This window comes from Cucurbita pepo, chromosome LG20, assembly GCF_002806865.2.
Source record: "Cucurbita pepo subsp. pepo cultivar mu-cu-16 chromosome LG20, ASM280686v2, whole genome shotgun sequence".
NCBI lineage: Eukaryota > Viridiplantae > Streptophyta > Magnoliopsida > Cucurbitales > Cucurbitaceae > Cucurbita > Cucurbita pepo.
Genome location: NC_036657.1, coordinates 2,428,989 through 2,451,846, shown reverse-complemented (window position 1 = coordinate 2,451,846; position 22,858 = coordinate 2,428,989). Strand labels below are relative to the sequence as shown.

General features: G+C 37.8%; 2 protein-coding genes across 2 annotated transcripts; one reads left to right on the top strand and one right to left on the bottom strand.

The window, feature by feature from the left end:
• Positions 1-543: 543 nt before the first annotated feature.
• Positions 544-12,491, bottom strand: LOC111782747 (mediator of RNA polymerase II transcription subunit 16). Its single transcript, XM_023663547.1, has 17 exons — positions 11,965-12,491; positions 11,547-11,615; positions 11,091-11,179; positions 10,288-10,400; positions 9,998-10,099; positions 9,344-9,431; positions 8,284-8,877; positions 7,237-7,855; positions 7,026-7,105; positions 6,816-6,898; positions 5,114-5,350; positions 4,640-4,811; positions 3,776-4,293; positions 3,350-3,526; positions 2,434-2,811; positions 1,655-2,057; positions 544-1,039 (listed from the first exon to the last, which is right to left on the bottom strand). The coding sequence occupies exons 1-16, from the start codon at positions 12,204-12,206 to the stop codon at positions 1,911-1,913; spliced, it is 3,708 nt and encodes a 1,235-aa protein (XP_023519315.1). The 5' UTR covers positions 12,207-12,491; the 3' UTR covers positions 544-1,039; positions 1,655-1,910.
• Positions 12,492-15,801: 3,310 nt separating this feature from the next.
• LOC111783032 lies at positions 15,802-22,858 on the top strand. Its single transcript, XM_023663908.1, has 13 exons — positions 15,802-16,578; positions 16,925-17,024; positions 17,224-17,563; positions 18,253-18,365; positions 19,531-19,659; positions 19,770-19,863; positions 19,956-20,066; positions 20,193-20,779; positions 21,283-21,548; positions 21,736-21,883; positions 22,025-22,122; positions 22,208-22,289; positions 22,440-22,858. Exons 1-13 carry the CDS (start codon positions 16,055-16,057, stop codon positions 22,521-22,523), a joined length of 2,676 nt encoding a protein of 891 aa, XP_023519676.1. The 5' UTR covers positions 15,802-16,054; the 3' UTR covers positions 22,524-22,858.

Genomic DNA, 22,858 nt, shown 5'->3' with positions numbered 1-22,858 from the left:
ATTTCTACAGTTTTTTCAGTAAGATTTGAGTATTATTTATATGGAGAAAAAAAAAAAATTCGAACTTATTCACATTAAAAAATAAAAAATGAGAGCCTTTCAAAGAGAGTTCCTCTCGACATAACGTTTTAAGACTCTAGACTCAATTAAGACGGCAACTCAAACTCATCGTTATCAGATGTTGTCCTCTTTGGGTTTCCACGCCCTTATAAAAAATGTTTCGTTTCCCTCTCTAACCGATGTGAGATCTCACAATCCACCCATTTCGGGACCCAACGTCCTCGTTGACACACCAATATGTCTGACTCTAATACCATTTGTACCAGCAACCCACCGCTAGCAAATATTGTTCTCTATGTTGTCATTTCAAGCTTTCCTTCAAGATTTTTAAAACATGCCTGCTAGGGAGAGATTTCCACCCCTATTAAAGAATGTTTTGTTCTCCCTTTCGGCCGACATGGGGTCCCACAAAAGCACTCTAAAATGCAGTTAAGTTAGATAATTAGTTAAATAATTAACAAATTACATTAAAAAAAATTACGCCAAAAGCCTGCATATTACAAGCTTTTAATGAGGGATGTCATCTTTCTCATGAATCATGAGGGTAGCAAGTAAATGGAGTCGTACTGTTCTGTTCAAATAATCTATGCAAAAATTCATATTTTTTGTAGTGTCTATTTCTACACAAGTCATGCAAGCCACTGTCATCCAGGTGGCGCTAATATTATCAATTATACGTACAACTGCAGCCTAAGGAGGCCTTCAGGCTTCCATCGTCTATCTCCATGCTCGACTCTTCTGAAACAACACTGGTCTACCATGTACAAAACTAAAATACTCTGCCTCAGCTACACGCCCCGCTGCCCCCACCTCCCACTCTGATGGCAATGAATCAGGTATCTACTTCCCATGAAATTAACTAATATCTTGCCTTCTAAGCTGGACATTCTTCTTGTTATTGGTCACTGTACTGAGAATTTTTATGAACAAGATAATAATGGCACTCATCAAGCTCCCCATACGCAAGAGAAACTCCAACCTGTAATTTCAAAGAGGTATAAAATTAGAGGTGGAGAACCAAAGAGCAACGAAACTGTAAGGTGCATATCTGCTACAGAGTGTATTGGCAGGAGAAAACAAATGAAAGGGTAAGTCACGCACGCCTCTAATTTGTGTATCAGGCACAAAACACACATAAAAGATGACACTTTCAACAGTTTCATTTATTTCCATCAAGAATTTGAAAGATAGAACAGTGAAGGAAACAGGATTCACCTATATCCATATTCCATCTCATAACCTATCAAACAAAAACGAGAGCCATAACCATTAATCCCTTAATCTGCTACTCAAATTATATTAGTAATTATGGCACATTTTCATTTAACCAATGGCATTTAGAACTGCTACTTGGTTCAAACTAATCAGGACTTCAGTTAATGAGGCTCCCTCGGTCTCTTTTGATGTCTATTCACTAGCTACTTTCTACTTTCTAATTCCCTTTCTATTTACCATCCAGAGGCAGAATAAAGAGTTAGAAGACAAATAGTACCCAACTTCCCGGAGGTTAATTTCAATAACAGCGTGGAAACCGGAAAGTTGAACTATTTTCCAAATTAGAAAATTCAGAGAACAGAAAATCGAATAAACATACCTTATGGTGAGATGAGCTGGCAAATGCAGTGCTAAACAAGGTGAAATGCAGTTCATCCTCTAACTCGTGCAACTGTATCCCCTATCTGATGTAACCGTATTTTATCAAATGAAGCAATTTGATTGCATGAACTTAAGGAAAGGACATTTTAAAATTTTGGTCTGCAAAATTATAAATGACACAATGAACATCACTGGATGAAAGTGAGTATTGCGACCCTATTGTTGAAGCCAGGGTTCTACATGGCAAGGCATAACTATACTACTCGAACCCATGTTCCACCACACATTGGGCATCCATAAGCCCATCGGCTAATCCACCAAGTCTCCCTCTCGTTTTGAGTAGTATCATTAGTAGCACCAGGTGAAGCAAAGGCTGATGTCTGCCTCAAACATCTCATGCACTGCAAATCACAAAGTCGGAAGAATCACAATGAATACAACACAAAGATTAGCAACGCATAGTCTGTAGAAGTAGTCAATCCTTCTAAATTTAAAGTAATACCCCATAAACATGACGCCATTTAAATCTAGAAGCATGTTGCAGCAAACTGATATTATTGCAAAATAACTCATTGGCTTCAACTTCCTAGAGTTGAATAAATTTTAAAAATACTGACACAATTTAAGCGAAAAAAAAATGTATCCTTTTTATTGAACTAAATATGTAGGAGATTTTGGAATGTAATTTTCTCACAGTCTCAATACTTCAAAGAAACGTCACTGTACTTGAATCATTGAAATAATATGAGAAGAGTGACAAGGGAACTACAATCGAACCTTATACCAAACCCCTTCAAGACCAGTCTTCCAGACAGCAGTCACAACGTCTCTACGAGATCCCATTATACCTAGGTATGCTCCGAGACCAATGGACGTATTCAAGCCAAAAGCAGCATCTCTTTCAGACATCCTGCGCTTCCTAGGCCACAAACCATTAGCTCCATAATAAACATTGCAATTTTCCAATGAGTTGAGATCAAGTGGGTCTGACGAATTACTAAGCTTGGAATTATCGTCTGTGGATCCCAAATCATCTACATCAGACCAAGGCCCACCATACATATTCCGCCTGTGCCATTCTTCAGCTGGAGGGTGGAGTTCTAATTCCCGAAGCAACAGACCAGCAGCATCTGCACCTCTAGGCCGGGGCATATTCTATGCAGCCCAGACCATCAGAAGGAAAATTATTATTATTATTTGGGGGGGTTAAAGCACAAAACGGAGGAACAACGAAAAACGAGCACAAGGGCTGCAAAAGGTTGCCCCAACAAAAAATCAGAAGACAAAGGTAGTCATATGATTGTAATTAGATCGACAAGTAAATGTCAACTCTAGGACTTCCTGTTTGTTTCTCCATTTAATAATAATAATAATAAAACACTCGAGGACTTCCAGTTACACAGCAGATGTTAGGTCAATGTTCAGGGTTAAACCTACGCCCAACCACCATCAAAGTTAGAAATTATCTTCAACTATCCATATGGTCTCTCTGACCATCTCAAGGGGGGCGATAAGTGACAGAATCAAAGAAACTATTTGGTCTTCTGTTATAACAGTAGTACTTCATATATTATTAGCATTTTCATGATTATGGGATAAAAAGTATCAATTCCTTAACTCATTGCCACAAAACATTTTATGGGAAAATAAGATACAAACTCCGTAATCCATGAAAGCAACAAACATTAAATACCTGCATATGTGGACCAAGGGATGCTTCCACAACTTCAGGCAATACAGTATAGTTGCCGTCAATATAATGCAGACGCACTTGGATATTACTACTCCCAACCTGGGAGACTGGTAATGGATGTGGAAGACTAGCAGTACGGCGGCAGAGATCTATAAGTATGAGGAAAAGGACTTTCACCTGCAGAGTAAAAATTAAAGCAGTTGAAGCCTTCTTTTACACTAAAATTATGAACTCACCTAATTAACTTCATGCCAAATTAGGATCTATCCTTGCAAATAAAAAGAATCACCCTGATTCCCATACCACCAATGGTAAATACCACCAACTAGAAAGCTCGGGTAAATTAGGAATTATCCCAAGAAGCCTAAAAAGGAGGAAAGGAATAGATAATCTGTACCAAAACTCGAAAAAAATAACTTGTTCTACCTCCTCAGAAGTATATCCTTGACCAGCATTGCCTGTACCGATTCTTGACCTACCAGCAAGCCCTTCTTCAGCTCCTTTAGCTCCAGTTACAAGCGGAACAGCTCGAGCTATTTGACTTTCCTCAGGCTTAATTATATTTGGCACTGGCTTGACAGAATTGGAGCTAATCTCCTCCACTTTCCCAGGAACAGCGGGTTGAGGCTTTTGGATGTTTGCATCAGCATTTTTTTGTGAATTACTAATATAACGGGGAAGCTGTGTTCGGCGAAAGAAAAAACAGAAGAGCAAAAGTTGGCATAATCTATGTAAAAAATGGCAATCCCCAATAAGCCGAACAGCTGGGGTTCCAGGAAAAGTTCCAGTATTTATGCTTATTGGCATAAAGGTAGATGAACCACTAATGGGGTTTGGAGTTGAACTGGATACTCCATCAGTTGTGCTACTAATCTTGGCAATCGCACCTTGTACCCAAGCTTGCATCTGGGTACTTCCTGAACTTGTTGTACCGCTTTGAGCACCTGGAAACATGCGATAAAAATTTTAAATTACATGCAACCTAGATTAACCTGGATGTGATCATGCCTCCATTTTCGAACAAAGCAACAAAGGAGTTTTCTAGGCATCAACTCCGCAAGTTCAAAGAAAATAAGCCATCTTACAGCTGCTAATTAATAAATAAAATAAAATTCATTCATAAACAAACAAAACTATTAAAACATTTTAAAATTTAAAGAAATAAATAAAACTGAACAAATAAAGAAACAAATCGTCTGAATCTGAAAACTTAACTATTTTCAATATGGGAAGATAACAGAGAGATCTCTTTTTCAACAATTCATATATAAGGAAATCGAGTGAACTCACTCTGGCTTGTCGCAGGAGATGCAGAACTCTGGGTAGGACTAGTTACCATATTTCGGTTGCTACCAGTTCCAGCTGTAACAGCATGACTTGCCAAAGTGCGACAGAAACTAGCATAACGTCGCAAACGTGTAATGAAATGTGAAGCAAGATCAAGGACAGCATCAACGTAAGCCTGCATCACTTTGCAACCCTCAAAATAAGGGAAAGAGATGATTTTGATAAATCTAAAAGTAAAAGAGAGAGAGGGGCAATTAACTCATGCCCTTTCCCACAGTTCAATTGTCATTAGAAAGCTATAGCCACTCTTTTCTGCTAAAAAGTGGCTAGGCATATTTGGAGGGCCAATATAACCAAGCCACGCCATCGTGGTGAAAGACAAAAGCATTTCATAAGTTCCTATGAATGCATCAATACTCTAGCTTTTTTACTGAAATAAATATATAAAGGACAAATTTGAAGCTAGACAAATCAAACCTGAATGCTAGGGATCAGTGCTGGTTCTACCGCCATTGCTTCAGGATCAATGCCGGATAATGTTTCACCGGATGCATGCCATGGCTCAGATAGTAAAGCAGACGGGTTTATTAAAGCAGATTCAATTCCTTTGCCCAGCATATCCAGCAACAATCTTGCTTGCATATCTAAAACCATTGCCCTGACTTCTTGCGCATTAGTGCCTTCCAGTAATCTACATTTTATCCTGTCCAAGCTCTGTTTTGTGGACAAGAGAAAAAAAAAATGAAAATAAGTACGTAGGCAGTTACGAAAACAGGTCACGATTCTCTACAATATGATTAACCAGCACTCAGAAAATGAGAAGAAGGTCAATGTGAATATCTTTTAAGATAAAAACACGATGAAATAAACAAAAATGGCTGTGCAAATAGGGTCTCGAACGAAGACATATAGAACCTAAGACACCGACAAATAGAAACAAAGACAGATTCATCCCACCATTCATCAATGTTCCAGAAAGTAGTAACATTGAAGAAACTTTGGGAAGTTATTAATGAACAAAACGTTGCCTTTTATCCTTAAGCTAAGACCACAAAGTCTAAGAGAAGTCATTCTCTCACATTTCTGAGCATAAAAAAAGATTAATTGAAAAAAGCCCAACAGTTCGCACCATAGGTCTTAAGCTGCTGGGCAGAAAAGAAGCAGGTGGTCTTGGTTCTAAAAGCCTTATAAACAGCACAAGTTCGGTTGTAGGAACAAACATGAAGAACTTCGTTGCACTTCGCCAATAATGTTCACCCGACCTAAATATAGAGCTGACTGGACAACTTGAGGACCCTGTGAAAGACAGGACAACAAAGATTTCACTGAGAAGAACCCTGATTTTTCAAGAAGCCAATTACTAGCTCCACTGTCTTGAGAGAAAGGGAAGCTGAAGAGCTATAAGAGCAAAAAATTCTCGAGAAGTATTTTCTAAAGATGATTGGCCAGAAACTCAAGGAAGCACACCAGGCCCCTTTCATTGTGATTCTTTTATCCAAAGCCAAGCTAAAAGGCCAAGGAAACTTCTCCTATGGGAAACCACTTCAGGCCAAGGGTCCAACCAAACCCAAATTACCAGTGCCACCATCCACTTTAATCTGAACTTTTAACGAAAAATATTCTCACAATGAAAAACACCACATGAAGGGCTACAAGAACTAGAGGGACAGCATGAGATAGGAAACCTGCTCCTCCTTTATAACATATTTACAATAGTTTTCTTCCATAGCTTTCCTCCATAGTAGAACACGAAATCAAGTAGCCAACAAAACAGTTTCAAAGCAATTTTCAATCAACAGGATTAAACTTAACATTTGATGCCACCGTAACTCACAAATTTTAAGGTACACCAGGAACCACCACATGAAACAAACTTGATCTTGAAGTTTCACATTAGATGTAAATTATCCCACAACTTAAGTGATAAAGGATTACCAGAATAAGCCAGAAAATGAAACAAACACAGTACAAACCTCCAATCAGATAAAAGAAAGAAAAACAGACACAAATAATGGATTCATAAGTTAGCTTAAATCAATGAACAAAAGCCTCCAGAAATGCAAATAAAAAAAAAACAAAAAATAGCGTGCACTCTGAGATCTGGGTAGCTGAATGCAAAAATAGTTCGAATAGACTCAAATTGTTATTTTCGGTGATAACAAAACAATAGAAAACTTACAGGACCATACTGCTGCCTGTGCTGGCTAGAAGGAAGTGAATGAAAATCAGCATCCAACACTGCTATGACGCTATTTGGAGAAACTGAAATGACATATTCATCAATTAGAAATGACTTTCAAAAACTATCGTGTTATTTAAACGAATCTTGACCTCTCACTTGCACTGTCATTTCTGTTCCGACAATAACAAAAAACTCAATCATTCATACCAATGCCATCTTCAGCAGCACTCTGCGTACAGGCAACAGCATCCCACCAATCAACACCGACAAGAAGGCTCCACCAAAATCTACATTAACAATAAATATTCATAATCAGAACCATGACAAGAAAACTCATCTAATACTTCAGCGGAGAAGTAGCACATAATATTGTCATTGGATTATAAGAAATACCAAAGAATGAGCACCATCAAGTCACCTTTCAGCAATTGCACGCTCCCAAGTTGAAGAGTTTGCCTTCAGCTGATTGTTAGGAGCTGCAGGAGGAAGAACACGAATGATCTTCAACATGGTGTAGTCCTTATTCACTTCATGCCAAACAGACGCTGAACAGCAGCTAGTGGAAGAAAAGGCAGGGGCCGCAATGGCTGGTCCAACATTGATCTGGTAGTTCTCAACAGGAGCGAAGTTTGGACCAGAGAAAATATGCACCCCACCACAGAGAAAAGCAACAGCAATTTCGCCACCATGAGCAGAATACACTATTCGAGCAAGTGTTCTAACATCACTGGGAAGATCAAATGGATCAAAACAAACTCTTTTTGCCTTATCAACATAAGCTCCAGACAACTTCTGTAAATCAGAGTTTGGTCCTGATGCTGTTGATTGATTAGATTTAAAATCACTAGTTGGTGAAATACTCATGTCCACTTTAGATAACCAAACTGTTTGCATGGGTGCCTGACCACCAAAGCTGGCAGTGGGACTTCCAAAAATTTGATGTAGAACAACAGGCTGAAGTGAAGATTCCCAGCGTTGCACTCTCCACCCAGAAATTGAAGGACCTTCATCAGGATCATAAGGAGACATGTATTGTCCTGCATGAGTAATTGATCATCAGACTGAAATGTAAAAAGGACTAATTGGAAAAGGTTAAATTTCTTTTAACCGATAAAGGAACAATAAGATTAAGGACTGGGTTGTATAATGGATTTTGCCCAAAAAACAAGAATTAAGATCAAACAAAAATAAAGAAGAAAGAGGTTGCAGCTACCAAAAGGAAGGGGGGGAAAGCAGGCAATTGCAAAAACGTTTGAAGATCAAAGCCCATGGAAAGGAATTATTAATTAAGCTCTATACCAAGCCAGCAATCCCCTCACATCATAAAAATGCATATATTTCTAGACGTCCACACTTCCCACATGGTGAAAGAGTTCCTCTCACAGGAAAATAAAGCAAAAAAATTAATGAAGTTTTCAGGATATGAATGAGAAGCTAAGTTATAATTCATTGTACAGATAATTACCCTCGACTATTACAATAGCTATAACAGAGCCACCCTGAGTTGGATCAAAGGCAACAGCAGTAACTCCAGAACCCCACGTAGTAGTTGTGGCAGATTGAGCTGCAGCCTCAGGAGAGACATATGCAGAAAAATTAGAAACTGGTGAACAATGAAGTGGAATACTATCATTAACATCTTGCGTCTTATTTTTTCCTTGCTTTAACTCAGATAATAAAAATTCTTGCCAGCTAAACAGGTATGCAGCCAATGGGGCAAAACCAGACCAATTAGGAGGACTGAGTGGAGCAGGGACCCCATTGCTCGTGCTTGTCTTCGGAGTGGCTTGAAAACCATTTCCAGGGCCAGGAGTAACCTCCCAGACAACAACAGTGGATGGATTTACAATTGGAACCCCTGCCACGTGCATGGCACCACTATCTGTTATGATGGCATCAGCAGCCATGATCCCACTTGGTCCAGCGCCCAATAGTCCTTTACTTGTGCAGAACCATTTTGATGGTGAACTATTTTGACTAGAAGGCCACTGGGACCAATGAAGTTGAACAGAGCCTGAAGAGAAAACCGAGCAAACGCAAAGAAAATTTGGCCACCTCGCTGAAACACAAGCAAATTACTGCATTAGACATCTCTTAAGAATATTCAACAAATTCGGGACATATATTTCTATCTTTTTTAAAAAAACCAGGGTACCCAAGTAAGGGCACACATATCTTGAGTAGTTCCCACAAGACAAAAACCAAAACGTCCAATATTGTTATCAAAAAACTTGTAGGACATTTAATATCTAGGGTAAATGGCACTGTGGTTTGAACTCATTAACTCAAAAAATTAATAATAATAAATAGATTTCTAGTTTGCCCCTTTGATCATTGGGCCAATTCAAGGTGGACATTTAGGAACATTGGACAAAAAAAATATATTTAGATAATTTTATAAACAACCCAGAGCAGCAGCGAATCAAATGTTCCAAGGTTGATAACTGGATCCTGAGCTACAAATCTCTAGAATCAGATACAAGCAAACGTACATGATATGAAAATAATTTAAAGTTCGGAACAACCTGACGTTTGTGACTGCTGTGGAAGAAACTTTTCCTCAAAATTTGGCTTGGAGTTTGATGAGCTAGATTTTGCTGAAAGCCACCTATACTGGTATTTTGAACATGTTAAAAAATTATTCAGAAAGTAGTCGCCAAAATGAAAAAGAAGACAATTGACCTAAGGTATGAGATCGATTGAAACTAAAAGAAACGATAATTACCACCAAAATGAGGGAATGCAAGGCAATGCCATGATTAATTAAAAAAAAATGCATATAGATGTATGAGTAAACCTCTCTTTACAAATTTAACATAATAGAGAAGCACCAATGAATCATTCAAAACCAAATGAAGTTTCAAGTACTACCTTTATGCTTGAGTTAGTGTACTTGCGCAGCATTTACAATTGCTAAGAAGTTAAATTCTAGAAAGGTTATTAGATTGATCTTAAGTCTAAACCTTAGAGTAACAAGCAAACTGGGCAAAAGATATGAAGGGGCAATCATCATCATAAATTTTTCATAGCAGAAATCGGCCTTACAATTCAACCAACTTCCCACCATATAAGAATTAATGAAACTGCTAGAAGGAAAATTAATCGCAGCCTACAAACTAATAGCATAACTTAGAAAGTAAATGCACCAGTAAAACTACATATCATAGATAATAACATACTGCAGACAACCCTGACAGCCACTTCGTAACAACTGCAATATCTTGTCGCCATTCATGCTCAAGCTGCCAGCAGCTAGCATCACGAACAAGGTTAGCTGGACCCTGGAGGAAAATAGAACGGTAAAACAAACTAAAACAATAAAAGATGCATGCTTGCAGCCAAAAACATATATAGTTCAAGAGCACATGCAAGACCACTAATAGGCAAAGTTCGTGACATGAACCCTTAAAAACATCAATCATTCTGAAATCTTAATTCTGCAAAAGAAAGAAATAAAATTTGAGCTTACTCGAGATGGCTGAGTCCAGATAGTTGACCTCCCATGGAAATTAGCTATAAGCAAAGCACGTGGACAGGAAGTTGGTGACCATTCAATAAATTGTACCGAATCACGTGGAGAATCTGCAGAATGTGAAATACATTTGATTGAAAATGTCAAGAACGTTTTAAAATTTTGAATACGGAAAATAAAATGCATCTGGGGGAAAATCATAAAAATTAATTTATTTTTTATTTTTCCTGAAATAATGGTGTTCTACCGACAGTGATACCTCTCCTATTCAATTGTCCTAAACAAACTGAACTTTCTCCCAAGTTCTTTACTCGTTAGACTATGTAAATAGCCACCAACTGTTATCCTGATATGAAAAACCAATACAAGGGCCAGAAAATGTAGAGAAGGATTATCAAGAATCAACAATCAAAGGACTACAGTCAATCAATGTATCAGACTGTAAAACTCCAAGGAATTCTATTTAAAACAGTACCCTACTTACAAAATAAAGGCCCGGCCCTCTATACAGAGGAAGGACCAAGCTAACCGCCCAACTACCCAAATAAGCAGCAGAAATAAACTAAAGAATCCAGGATATGATTGTTACGACCAAAAGAAAATAACAGCTGCAAGCTAACAAAGCAAAAGAATACTACTAAAGCCAAAAATTCTAGGTTTATTGGATCCCCAGCTTTACAAACAGACATACTAAAATCTCCATACTTGGTGGTTGTAAAGATCCCACCGGTAAAATATCACTATAAAGTTAATGAGTAACGGAACGGTAAGGTATATTAGCACATTAGCATACACCATACCTGCAATGACATTAAACACGGCACACTCGGTTGGTCGCTCAGGAATCACAATATGAATGGGGATCCAAAATGGTGGGTTTGCATTGGAACTGTCAAAAGATGATAATCACTTAGAAGACAAAATAAGAAACATGGTTTAATCAATACGGTAACGGCAGTAGAATCCTTTATTTGGACCACATATTAGACACCATGTCCGGAGAAGGGGAAAAAATTCTCTTGCCATTGATTTTCAGGACGTGTTTCATAAATAAGAGTGTAGCTGTAGTTGTAAGATGAACTTTAATTGTACAACTAAATTCCTTCAATTCCTGGCGTATGCAGAGCAAACAATTTCTAGAAATGAAAATAGTTCGGGATGGGATGCGATTTATTTCATCGTATGCTCCTCTGAGATGAAACCACGAACCCACATGACTCGTTCAAAACGTGATCAAAAGATAAACGAATGTTAACCTTGGAATTCTTGCACATGTCTCCGATGCACAGGCAATAGCATTCAGCTTACCACACCAAGCAACAGCACTGAAAAAAGAAAACCAGCAGAGAAGGATGAAATTGAAGCTCCCTGAAGTAACTTAAATCTTATAAGATAAAACTTGAAGCATAAACCCACCGAATTGAGAAACTAGTCAGTGGGAGCAATTGCACCCAATTCTCCACGTGCCATAACCATTTGACTATTTACCATAAAAAAATCAAACAAAAAAAATGGGCACCAAAGCACGAAGTGCATACCCAATTTACACCTCAACGCAACAATCATACAATTCCAAGCATGTATCAACACCTAGCTCAACCCGCTGAGCATGAATATCCAAAAACCATAAAATAAACAGCAGCTAAAAGTTAAAACCCAAGAAGCAAAACTAACCTAAAATTGCGACAGAGCTCAGGAACACTCATTTTGTACTGCAAATTGGATCTTGGCTGCTTGAGCTTGATTCGAAAAACAGTAGCCGGACTGATCAAGTCCTCGTCCATTGGATCTTCGGGTTTCTCCATAACCTCCTCCTCAACAGCCACAACTTCAGTTTTGTCAGACCCTTTGGGAAGCTCCAAAGGCTGAACCAGGGGTTCTTCCTCCCCTTCGGTAGCGTTGGAAACTTGACTCATTGAAAAGACGACAACCCTAATTTATATAGAAAGAGAGAGAGAGAGAGAGAGAGGACGTAAGTGGTGGAAAGTCGCAATTGAGGATGACAGGTATCACTGTTGAGAGAGTAGTGGGGTTAATGTGGGTGGCTTTCGATTTGGCTTTTTTAAAATTTTGGTGGGTGCCTTTGATTTTCTGCTTTGTGCTTAGGGTTTGGCGTTGGCCGAGCATTCACACAGCAGCAGATTCCCCATTCCAGTACCTTCACCGCCCCCTTCGCCCTTCTCCCTTCGCCCTTCGCCCTCTTCCTTCCTCAACAATATAAACAAACCTCTTATGAAAATGCAAATGCCTGCTGCTCTTTCAGCTTCCAGTGCAGTCAACCCAAGAACAAATACTTTCCCACGCTTTGTTTCCATTTTTCTTTTTTCTTTTTTCTTTTTAATAAAATTAATTATTAAAAATTTAATCTTCAAAAATAAAGAAAATACATCTGTTAATATCCATTTACTTTTATTTAGGCATTTTTAATCTGATCATTATTGTATTTTAAAGTAAATCAAGGCATTTAAATATTTTTAATCTTAAAATATATTTATAAGAACTATTTTCATATTTCTATCTATATTTCTATCTATTACAAAGAGTTCGAAGTATTAATAACTACTCATTTGTAGATTTGAATCTCCAACGTTAATTTTTTTAAAGTTGTTAAGCCTATTTGACTAGTTGCCCTGTACACTAAAGTGACAATAGATTTAGGCTGCTGCGTGTTACAGTCATACCTGTCAAAGTCGTATTGTCTATGACTGCATGTTAAATGTACCGGTCATGCTTATCTAGGACGTGTTGTCCACACCTATTCTAAACCCCTTTTTGCTTTCATCATAGATAGGTTTTTACTATTTCACGTTATGTCACTTCTTCCTATCTGGATTATATGTTATCAAAGTGGTTGTCACTGTATAATTGCTTTTACTGGATAACATTGCTTTCTTTTAAATTATTTTCAACATATTTTATCGCTCACATTTTTTAAAGCATTTCTCCCCAATATGAATTAAGGTTCGAGCATATCTCGACATTGTCTATGAACTCCGAATTTTTCACGACTGACTTATTCGCCAAATTAGAACAAGTGTCGTACAATTATTGTTTGTCTACCGTACAAATGCCCTTGTGACACTACATTTTATCGGCTCGAGTGAGTTGCTTAACCGTACAAAGTGTCCAACCTCCTCTATGGACCTTTAACTAAATATAACTAACTCAAAAAAAAGAAGCATATGCTTCTTGGACAGTTTATTCACCGGCAAACGGTCAAAGAAGCCCCCACCATACCCCCAAAATTCAAATGGGCAGCCAATTGGAGAAGGAATTTGGTGTCCAAAAGCACATGGATGTGTTCAATGGAAAAGGCCCATTTTTTATCTCTTTTCTATTCTTTTATTTTTAAAACATTATATAAAGCATGTCATTAACTTCCATATTCAAAAACATATTAAACAATATAGCGAAATACTAAATAAACATTAAAACGTAAAAATATTCTATACTAACTAGATCAAAGAAAATGAAATAATAATATTCTATGCACGTGTCATAGTCTCTAGTTACAATTTTGTCGTCAGAAGATGGCTTGAGTATTTTAAAAAATACTTATTAACTGACTCCACTATTTAGGTTAGGGCATAATTAGGGGTGATTTTTTGGACCCTAGTTGTAATGCTTTGCTGACCATTGGACTGAAGCTTAAATTCTGCTTCTTACTTTTGGAAGGCGTCAAGAACAACTTCAAGGCCTAAAGAATGTGATTGCTATTAACCAACCTTCTGCCAATGTGGCAAGAACCAACACATCCAGCGGGTCTCAACGACAAACAAGAAGTAAAAATCAGAGTTGTCTGAAGAACTTTCTTGGCGGGAGCAGGGGCAGAATTCTGGCTCAAAACCAATATGCCAAGTTTGCAAAAGGGCTGGACACACGGCTGCAGTGTGTCATCGTCGCTTGGAACGTGGCCTCTAAAAATTCAGCTGCTTCCACATCCAACAGCCAGACCATTGTCCCCAACCTAACCCAACCCGACAACCAAGTTTGCAAAAAGGTTTTTGCATGTTTTTGAAAATTCTTTTCTCTGTCAGTACTCGTGTTCTTCAGATGTAATAATGAAGGCATTTAAGAATTGAGCTGATATCAGTTATCTGACCAACTTAATAATGTGTAATTTGAGTTTGTTCGAGTTTGAGCTAGCTATTAAGCTTCTGGAATCAACACCTTGGAAGCTTAGCTTCAAATTAGCCATTTAAGAGTTAATAGGACAAAACATCAGACGTTGAAATAAGGAGTGGAGTACAAGTTGCAATAATCAAACTATAACGGCCCAAGTTTACCGCTAGTAAATATTGTCTTATTTGAGCTTTTTCTCTTAAACTTTCCCTCAAGGTTTTTAAAACGCGTCTAGTAGGGAGAGGTTCCATACTCTCATAAAGAATGTTTTGTTTCCCTCTCCAATTGATGTGGGATCTCATAATCCACCCTTTCGAGGCCCAGTGTTCTCGCTGACACTTGTTTTCATTCCCTTCTCTAATCAATGTGGGGTCTCGCAATCTACCTCTCCAGAGTCCTCACTTACACGCCACTCTAAACTCTCTATAGAGTCTAAGCGGGAATTGTTGACAGAGATCAGAACTATATCAAATGTTAGGCCTCCAAACGTTGTTGAGTTGATTGGATGCTCTTAGAACACTTACGATGTGGTTTGGGAAGATGCTACCCCTACCTACCCTTCCCACTTAAAGGACTTCATGAACTTGCAGCTTTGTAGTAGTGTGACACTCTTGCAGCAGTAATGATATTTATAGGATTGATTCACTTATATCAAGAAATATTGTTTATGTCTGCATGTCGGATGTTTCGGTCATGCTCGTCTGACTGCATGTCCGTTTCAAGCCATTTTTTTCCTGCTTTCATCTTAGATAGGTTTTTATTGTTTCATACTTGTGTCAATACGAGAGTATATGACCGTTCACCAAAATCATGTGTACACCCATTAGGACTAAAGCTCCACAAATATATTAACAAGTGATGTGACTAGTCGTTCTCTATTCATACACGTTATTTAAGTCGTGATGTTCATTTATTTACTTATAGCCATATAATGTTGTTTTTTTCAAATTGTTTTCAAATGTATTTTATCGTTCACGTTTTCTAAAATATTTTCCACAAACGTGACTCGAGGCTCGAGCATATGCCGACATTGTCCGCTAAGTCCAAATTTTTCACGGCTAACTTGTTCACTTGGTTAGAATAAGTGTGGCATAATCGTTGTCCCACTGTCATAAGAATACAGTTGTAACACTTTGCAATTGTCTCTATAACTCAAATCGCCGAAGATGAACAACATTGAAGTGAAGACTTTTGTAGATCATAAAAAATTGAGTTGAAAATTATACCTCTATATATATATATGTATGTATGTATGTATGAAAATTACGAATTTGAGTTGGATTAAAGAAGACACCATAGTACATTATGAAAGCATTCGTTTATGAAACATTAGTATTATTGTTCTATAAGTTCAGGAGAGGAAATTACGGTATTAGCCTTGTCTCACGCCAATGGTAGAAGAGAAGAAAACATCTTTTACATCCGAAATCAGAAGAAACCCTGAAGGCGTGATTCGAAGAATTTCTTTAATCGTGCTGAAAGAGTTTGGAGACCAAGTCTTGGATTGTTCTCAGCTCTACCAACTCCGTCGGATTTGTGTTTTGCTCCGACCGCTCAAAGCCCTTCGCTTTTCTTCAAATGTTATGCTCGAGAGCTGGAAGATAAGCTAAGCAGCTACCCAATTGTCGCCTAGGATCCAGCGATGATCGTCAGGAAGTACGGCCGCCGGAATCGTGGTCTTCCGAGGTCTTTATCCGACTCCTCTAACGACGCCATTCACGATTCTTTTGGTGACTCTCTGTCTCAGGAAAGTTCTCAGGACCCGCTATTTGGCATCGCTTTCTCGTCACAAGACTCCTCTTCTAGATGGTCCACTTTCGATTCTGAGCCATACGGCACTAATTCCTCACAAGGTTCGTTTTCAGCAAACCCTATAAGATCCTCCTTTGACGATTCGCTGAACGGGGGCAAGAAGAAGTCCAAGAAAGTCAAGATTGAGAAAAGGGAACTAGAGGTGCTTAAGTGTTCGCAGCTGGCGATTTCTTCTACATCGACTTTAATGGAAGCCCAGGAGTTTGGGGAGATGATGGAGCACGTAGATGAGGTGAATTTCGCGTTGGATGGGCTGAGGAAGGGCCAGCAAGTTCGGATCAGAAGGGCAAGTTTGTTGTCCTTGTTATCTATTTGCAGTACCGCGCAGCAACGGCGGCTTCTACGAACTCATGGGTATGTAAAAATTTAATTGCCTTTTGGTTACTCATAGTTATAGGTGAAGATTGAAGACTGGAAAACAGAAAGTTCTTCAAATTCTTAATTTGTTCGTTAGTGTATGAGAAATTCATGGTCTTCCTCCCCAATTATTATAATGAAAACTTCTCTTTGATGAAGTATGGATGCCTTAACTCTGCTCATGATAGGTTTTTTTGAACATGATGTGCATGGAAACTGAATATAAAGATGGTTCTTTTATTTTTGGATATTTTAATTTTTGTCGACAGTAAAGACTCTCACTATCCATTTTTTAGTGCTCGAATTTGCAAATTTGTATTTGAACTCGAATATATTCTTTTAGGATGGCAAGGACAATAATTGATGCGGTTTTAGGTCTTAGCTTTGATGACTCAGCCAGCAATCTAGCTGCTGCAACTCTTTTTTACATTTTGACGGGTGATGTAAGTGATCTTGCTCTTTAACGTTTTGCGTTCTCCTTAGTTATTGAGTTCAACCATTTATGGTGTTTTAAGAGTATGGAGCTGTATGCTGAATTGTATCTGATAATGTTTATTTCTTTTGTATTAAACTCTCTCAAGCAAAGATGTGCTTTATGATGACGATATGGCTCTCAAATATATTTTAATTTCACAATCTCAGGGTCAAGACGATCACCTTCTCGAATCACCAAATTATGTTAGTTTTTTAATTAAATTGTTGAAACCAATTCTCTCTATGGCTGCTGAAGTGAAAGCACCAAGAATTGGCCATAAACTTTTAGTACTTCGAACGGATTCTGACATCCTACAAAGTACAGCAACAAGATTGGACTCCAGTTCTTCTGCAATTTTGTCAAAAGTTGAGGAAATTCTTGTAAGTTGCAAGGAAATAAAATCAAGAAGCATAGACATTGGCACAGCTGATAGACCAGAGTTGTGTCCAAAATGGATTGCATTACTGACTATAGAGAAAGCTTGCTTGACTACCATTTCCCTTGAAGGTATACAATCCTCTTGTCTGTCTCATGTTAGAAATTACATCATTTGCTTTTATTATAATGATCACATATCCGAGGAATTTCAAGCCTTGTAGATGTTAAGTGAAGAAGTTATAATTCATTAACCATGATGAATGAAGCCTCCTGACCAACGGGCTTGAACAGATAGATGGTCAAATAATTATTTAGTCTTTAGATACCATTTATGGATTTCCCTCCTGCCAACATTGGAAGAATTTATTTTTAGATGTTTGACTATGAACGTTCTGTTCGTTAAAAGTTCATTCAATTCCTTATATTTTTGTCAAGTAACACCATGCTTTCTTTTTTAATGATACATGGGGATTGGCTTATTAAAGAATTTCTATGTAGTTTCAGTATTTGACCTAATAACTAATTTTATTTGTTCAACCCACTTTCTGGATAGCTAAAATTTCTCTTTTTTTTCCCCCAAAAAGTTGGGGATTCAAATCTATAACTTGTATTTTATGTTATCTTACCACGTGGAGTTACTGCATATGGTTTAAATAGTTCATGCACATTCTTGGCCACTTGGCTAACTTCACAACCATACCGTCTGTCTTTTTGGTTTTTGTTTGCTTCATATGTTAGCCGCATGTTTCACATTCTGAATCTTGCCAATTCAGTGTTCTATATTGCTAATTCTTGTGAATCTCCTATCATCCTCTCAGAAGCATCTGGTGCTGTAAGAAAAAATGGAGGCGACTTCAAGGAAAAATTGCGAGAGCTAGGAGGACTTGACGCTGTCTTTGAGGTTGCCAAGGATTGCCATTCCAATATGGAGGTGTGAGCCTGTATGTTTTTTGGGATCTCATTACTGTTTCGTTATACAAATCTGCAGTAGCTACAACGTGGGGATGGAAATTTAGGGAAGGATCCAGCTTTATTTTTATGTTAAACAGGAAATCATTGGCACTGGGCTTGCTTCTTTGCTGTTTTATGGAGTATTTAGTTAGAGAGAAACGTTAGAGGAGGAGAGAGGTATCGGGAGGGGTCATGGGAGATCATTAGATTTAATACCTTAGTTTGGGCTTTTGTTTCTAAGGTTTTTTTATAATGGTCATTTAGGCTTCATTCTCTTGGACGAGAGCTTGGTAGTTTGTTGGACGTCTCTTAGTAGTTACCTTATTTATTCTTTCATTTTTCTCAATGAAAGCATAGTTTCAAAAAATTAATTATGTAAATGAAAAGTACTCTCCCCAACAAAGGTTACAGAAAGATACCCCAATATGAATTGATCACAGTGGGAGAATAATTACAAAAAGCAATTTGAAGTGAATGCCAGCAGAACACCCATATTTAGACAAATTGATATATATTCATCCCATTCCCTTTCTAACCTTAAACTTTAAATGGTAGCTTTAATTGCATTCATTCACAAATATTTCCTCCTTTCTGAATCTATTGGCACAGAAATTGAATTAGTTTTTTCCTTGTTTTATAAATACCGAAGAACACAAAAATCATTGATTGCATAATCGTATTCCAAATTTAGCCTACAAACCTAGAACTGATACCTTTGACTTTCCTCCTCTTTCTTGCAAAGAATAGGAAAAAAAAATTGAAAAATGCTAAGGAAAAGAAAAACAAAGTGTAACTTTATTAATTCTGTTTCAGTGAATCAGTGGTATTCTTTTTACCTTAAAGTTTATGTATATATAGATGTCAACAGTGCCATATTTTCTTTTTCGTTTTGATTTGTTATTGTTAGGAAATGCTGAACTATGGTTGTCATTTGTAGCTCAGTGTAGTATGGTCTGACATCATTGGTTGGGGCCCATGGTTTAACCAGAAGAGTCACCAAATGATATAGAACTGTTTTTATTTCATTTCAATATGAATAATAGCTACATTTCTTGGTAAACGATGAATTTTAGTCTCTATTTCATACGTTAGAATATCCTTATAATATATGGAATATCAGAAAATTTTGTGGCACATTATTTCAGGGTTGTGTAAAGCGTATTTCACTGTCTACAAAGGATGCAAGATATGAAAACTTTCTGCAGAGCCTGATGCTTCTTTTGAAGTGTTTGAAGATAATGGAAAATGCCACATTCCTCAGTAAAGAAAACCAGGTATGCACAAAAGTGGTCTCTCTCTCTCACTCTCTCTCCCCATAAAATTAATCAAATACACAGTTCTTAGGACTTCTTTTCAATCTTTTTTGTAATTACATTAATGACAGAGTCATTTGCTTGGAATTAAAAGAAACTTGGAGGGTCAAGGAATACCGCAATCTTTCACGGAAATCATGTTAAATGTCATCAAGATTCTTTCAGGTAACTAACCACACGCGGGTTTTCTTTTCATTTTCATTCATTATGTTGTTTTTCAAAGTCATCTGATGTTGATCAATGCCGCTTCATTGTAGGTCTCTATTTACGCAAAAGTTCTGCTGCTGGTTTAGATAATGAGAAGCTAGCTGATCTCTTTGATGGGTCTCACAAAACTTCCAAATTGCTTGCAGAGGCAGATCGTGAAGGTAATGGTTTTCCAATTTGTACGTGCTGTTTTTTTCTTGATGCAGCGTTTCATATTTCATCATTTTCTTTTACATGAATGGTTACTTTTCGTTTTTAAAAAAAATTGATTTCTCTTACATTTGCAGCAAACAGAAAGATAACTATACCAAGCAGTACTTTAAAGACATGGTGTAACACCAAGAGTACTTTGTCTGACAAGAGCTCCATTATATCCCAGAACATGAGGAGTGCCACGGCTCGGTTAGACAATACTCTAACAGCTTCTGGAACTACTAGCACTTCATTGGAAAATTCCAGTTTCTTCAAGATGAGGCAAAGATGCTTCACATCTGGTTCATCCAGTGTGACATCAAGAAGTACGGATGATGGAGCAACTGCATTGAATAATCAGCCTGTAGAGAAAAATAATAATCCCGATCCTTTTGCTTGTGAGCTTAACCTTTCAGAGGACCAGGATCCCTTTGCTTTTGACGAGGGTGATCTCGAACCCTCCAAGTGGGAGTTACTTTCACAGAAAGAGAAGAAATCTCGGGCTAAAAAAGGGGTGGTCAAATTTAGAGATCTCGAGAATGGATCAAAATCTCAGGTGATGACGACTGAGAAAGAATCAATCAGTGGAGAAAGCCATTTCTTCAATGAAATTTCAAGCTTGGCATCCTTTAATGAGGAGGGATTCAACCTAGTAGCTGACTGCCTTCTTACTTCTATCAAGGTTTACTAATATTATTTGCACTTTCTCTAGCATTCTTTACAGATTATTTCTCATTTAGTTTTTGAATGTTAAAGTTTCAGGGTAATTATTGAGTTGAATATCTTCGGTTGGATACCTAATAATCTAATAAACTTCCTGAACCATTTGTAACGGTCCAAGCCCACCGCTAGCAGATATTGTCCTCTTTGGGCTTTCTCTTTCGGGCTTCCCCTCAATGTTTTTAAAACGCGTCTTTCGGAGTTACACAGCGGAACTGGTATTCATCCAGATACTGTCCTCTTTGGGCTTTCCCTTCCGGGCTTTTCCCTCAAGGTTTTTGGGCTTTCCTATTACGCGTCTGCTAGGAAAAGGTTTCCACACCCTTATAAAGGGTGTTTCGTTCTCCTCCCCAACCAATGTGGGATATCACAGTTATTCTACTCCCAAGATTTGGCTGACGTATTAGTAGTTATTTTGTGTTAATATTATAAATATACACCGCTCAATCTGTCTTCTATTTTCAGGTTTTGATGAACTTGACCAATGATAATCATGTTGGCTGTCAACAAATTGCTTCCTGTGGAGGACTAGAAACTATGTGTTCACTGATTGCCAACCATTTTCCTTCATTCTGCTCCACTTCATCCACCTTAAATGGATTAAAAGCTCATACATTGAGTCTCGAATTTGAGTCTCAGAACGAGAAGCACCTAACGGATCAAGAGCTTGATTTTCTTGTTGCGATTTTGGGCCTGCTTGTGAACTTGGTGGAGAAGGATGGTCATAACAGGTTAGTGTTACTTCAGTTTTTTATGCAGCAGTTTGCTGTTTTGAAGACCATTATGAAAATTCTGTGAGAAGACGAACACAATTTTCAAATACTAAATGGGGCCTAAACAATCCAATAAATTACTTTGTTACTGTAGAAAACTTAACTTGCAGTTTTAAACTATACTCAACGAACCGATGGTACGCAGATCACGGCTTGCTTCAGCTAGTGTTTTGATACCTAGCGTGCATGGACCAGAAAAGGGTCATAGCAACGTAATTCCTCTAATATGTTCAATCTTTCTGGCCAACCAAGGAGCAAGCGAAGCAGTTGGAGAAGGGGAATCTTTGCCATGGGTTAGTAAAATTTCACTCGAACTTGATGGACCAATTGAGTGCAAGATTTGCAGTGACCTTGGACATATAATAAGGATATGCTCCGAGGTAATAATTTTGATATGATATATACCAAACTATACATTTGTGATATTTGAACAGAATGAGGAGGTAGCTCTTCTGGAAGGTGAAAAGGAAGCAGAAAAGATGATCGTTGAGGCTTATTCAGCGCTACTTCTTGCATTTCTTTCAACTGAAAGGTTAGTGTTTTTCTCTTATATTACACAACTAAATTAAGCTTTCTTGTGGATATATTCAAGGGATTATGTTTCTTTGTTTTCACAGCCAGGGCATACGCGATGCCATTGTCGACTGTCTTCCAGATCACAGCCTAGCAATTCTCGTGCCAGTTTTGGAGCGATTTGTGGTATGTATTCAACCATTCCTAATGATCACACAGCATGAAACTCTAATGGGTTTTTCTTGGGATGATGGTTATGTGATTGCATATTCAACCCATGTGTTTGGACTGAAAAATCTTGTGCAGATAATATTTGTTTGATCTTCTTGTCTCCAGGCGTTTCATTTGACATTGAACATGATTTCTCCGGAGACGCATAAAACCGTAACCGAAGTGATTGAATCATGTAGAACTTCCTGAGAATAAAGATAGCATGAAGCTCCTGTAAATTCTTCACCTTAGTCGGATTGGTTATCCTTAATTGATTCCATAGAAATAGAGAAAAGCTGCAACATACAGAAAAAGCCAGAGGGCTTATCGCTTATGTTGTTGTCTGATTGACCATTGTTCTTTCTTCTTTTTCTTCTTTAAATTTTCAGAGTTCTTTCTCCACCCATTTTGAGCTTTTCTTGGTAGCCTTTCTTCTTCATTTTCTTTCAATACCTCCATTGTAGCTTATGGTAAGAAGATGCTTGTTTGTATACAGAAAACTATAGTGGAATGAAATCATTATTCATTTTCGACTTTATAATTTA

Coding starts and splice junctions, on each gene's coding strand:
- LOC111783032 (XM_023663908.1), top strand. CDS start 16,055: ATGATCGTCAGGAAGTACGGCCGCCGGAATCGTGGTCTTCCGAGGTCT. Junction 16,579..16,924: donor CGGCTTCTACGAACTCATGG/GTATGTAAAAAT, acceptor ATATTCTTTTAG/GATGGCAAGGACAATAATTG. Junction 21,884..22,024: donor AAGGGGAATCTTTGCCATGG/GTTAGTAAAATT, acceptor ATATTTGAACAG/AATGAGGAGGTAGCTCTTCT.
- LOC111782747 (XM_023663547.1), bottom strand. CDS start 12,206: ATGAGTCAAGTTTCCAACGCTACCGAAGGGGAGGAAGAACCCCTGGTT. Junction 11,616..11,964: donor GAGCTCTGTCGCAATTTTAG/GTTAGTTTTGCT, acceptor TTCTTTTTTCAG/TGCTGTTGCTTGGTGTGGTA. Junction 6,899..7,025: donor TGCTGCTGAAGATGGCATTG/GTATGAATGATT, acceptor ATGTCATTTCAG/TTTCTCCAAATAGCGTCATA.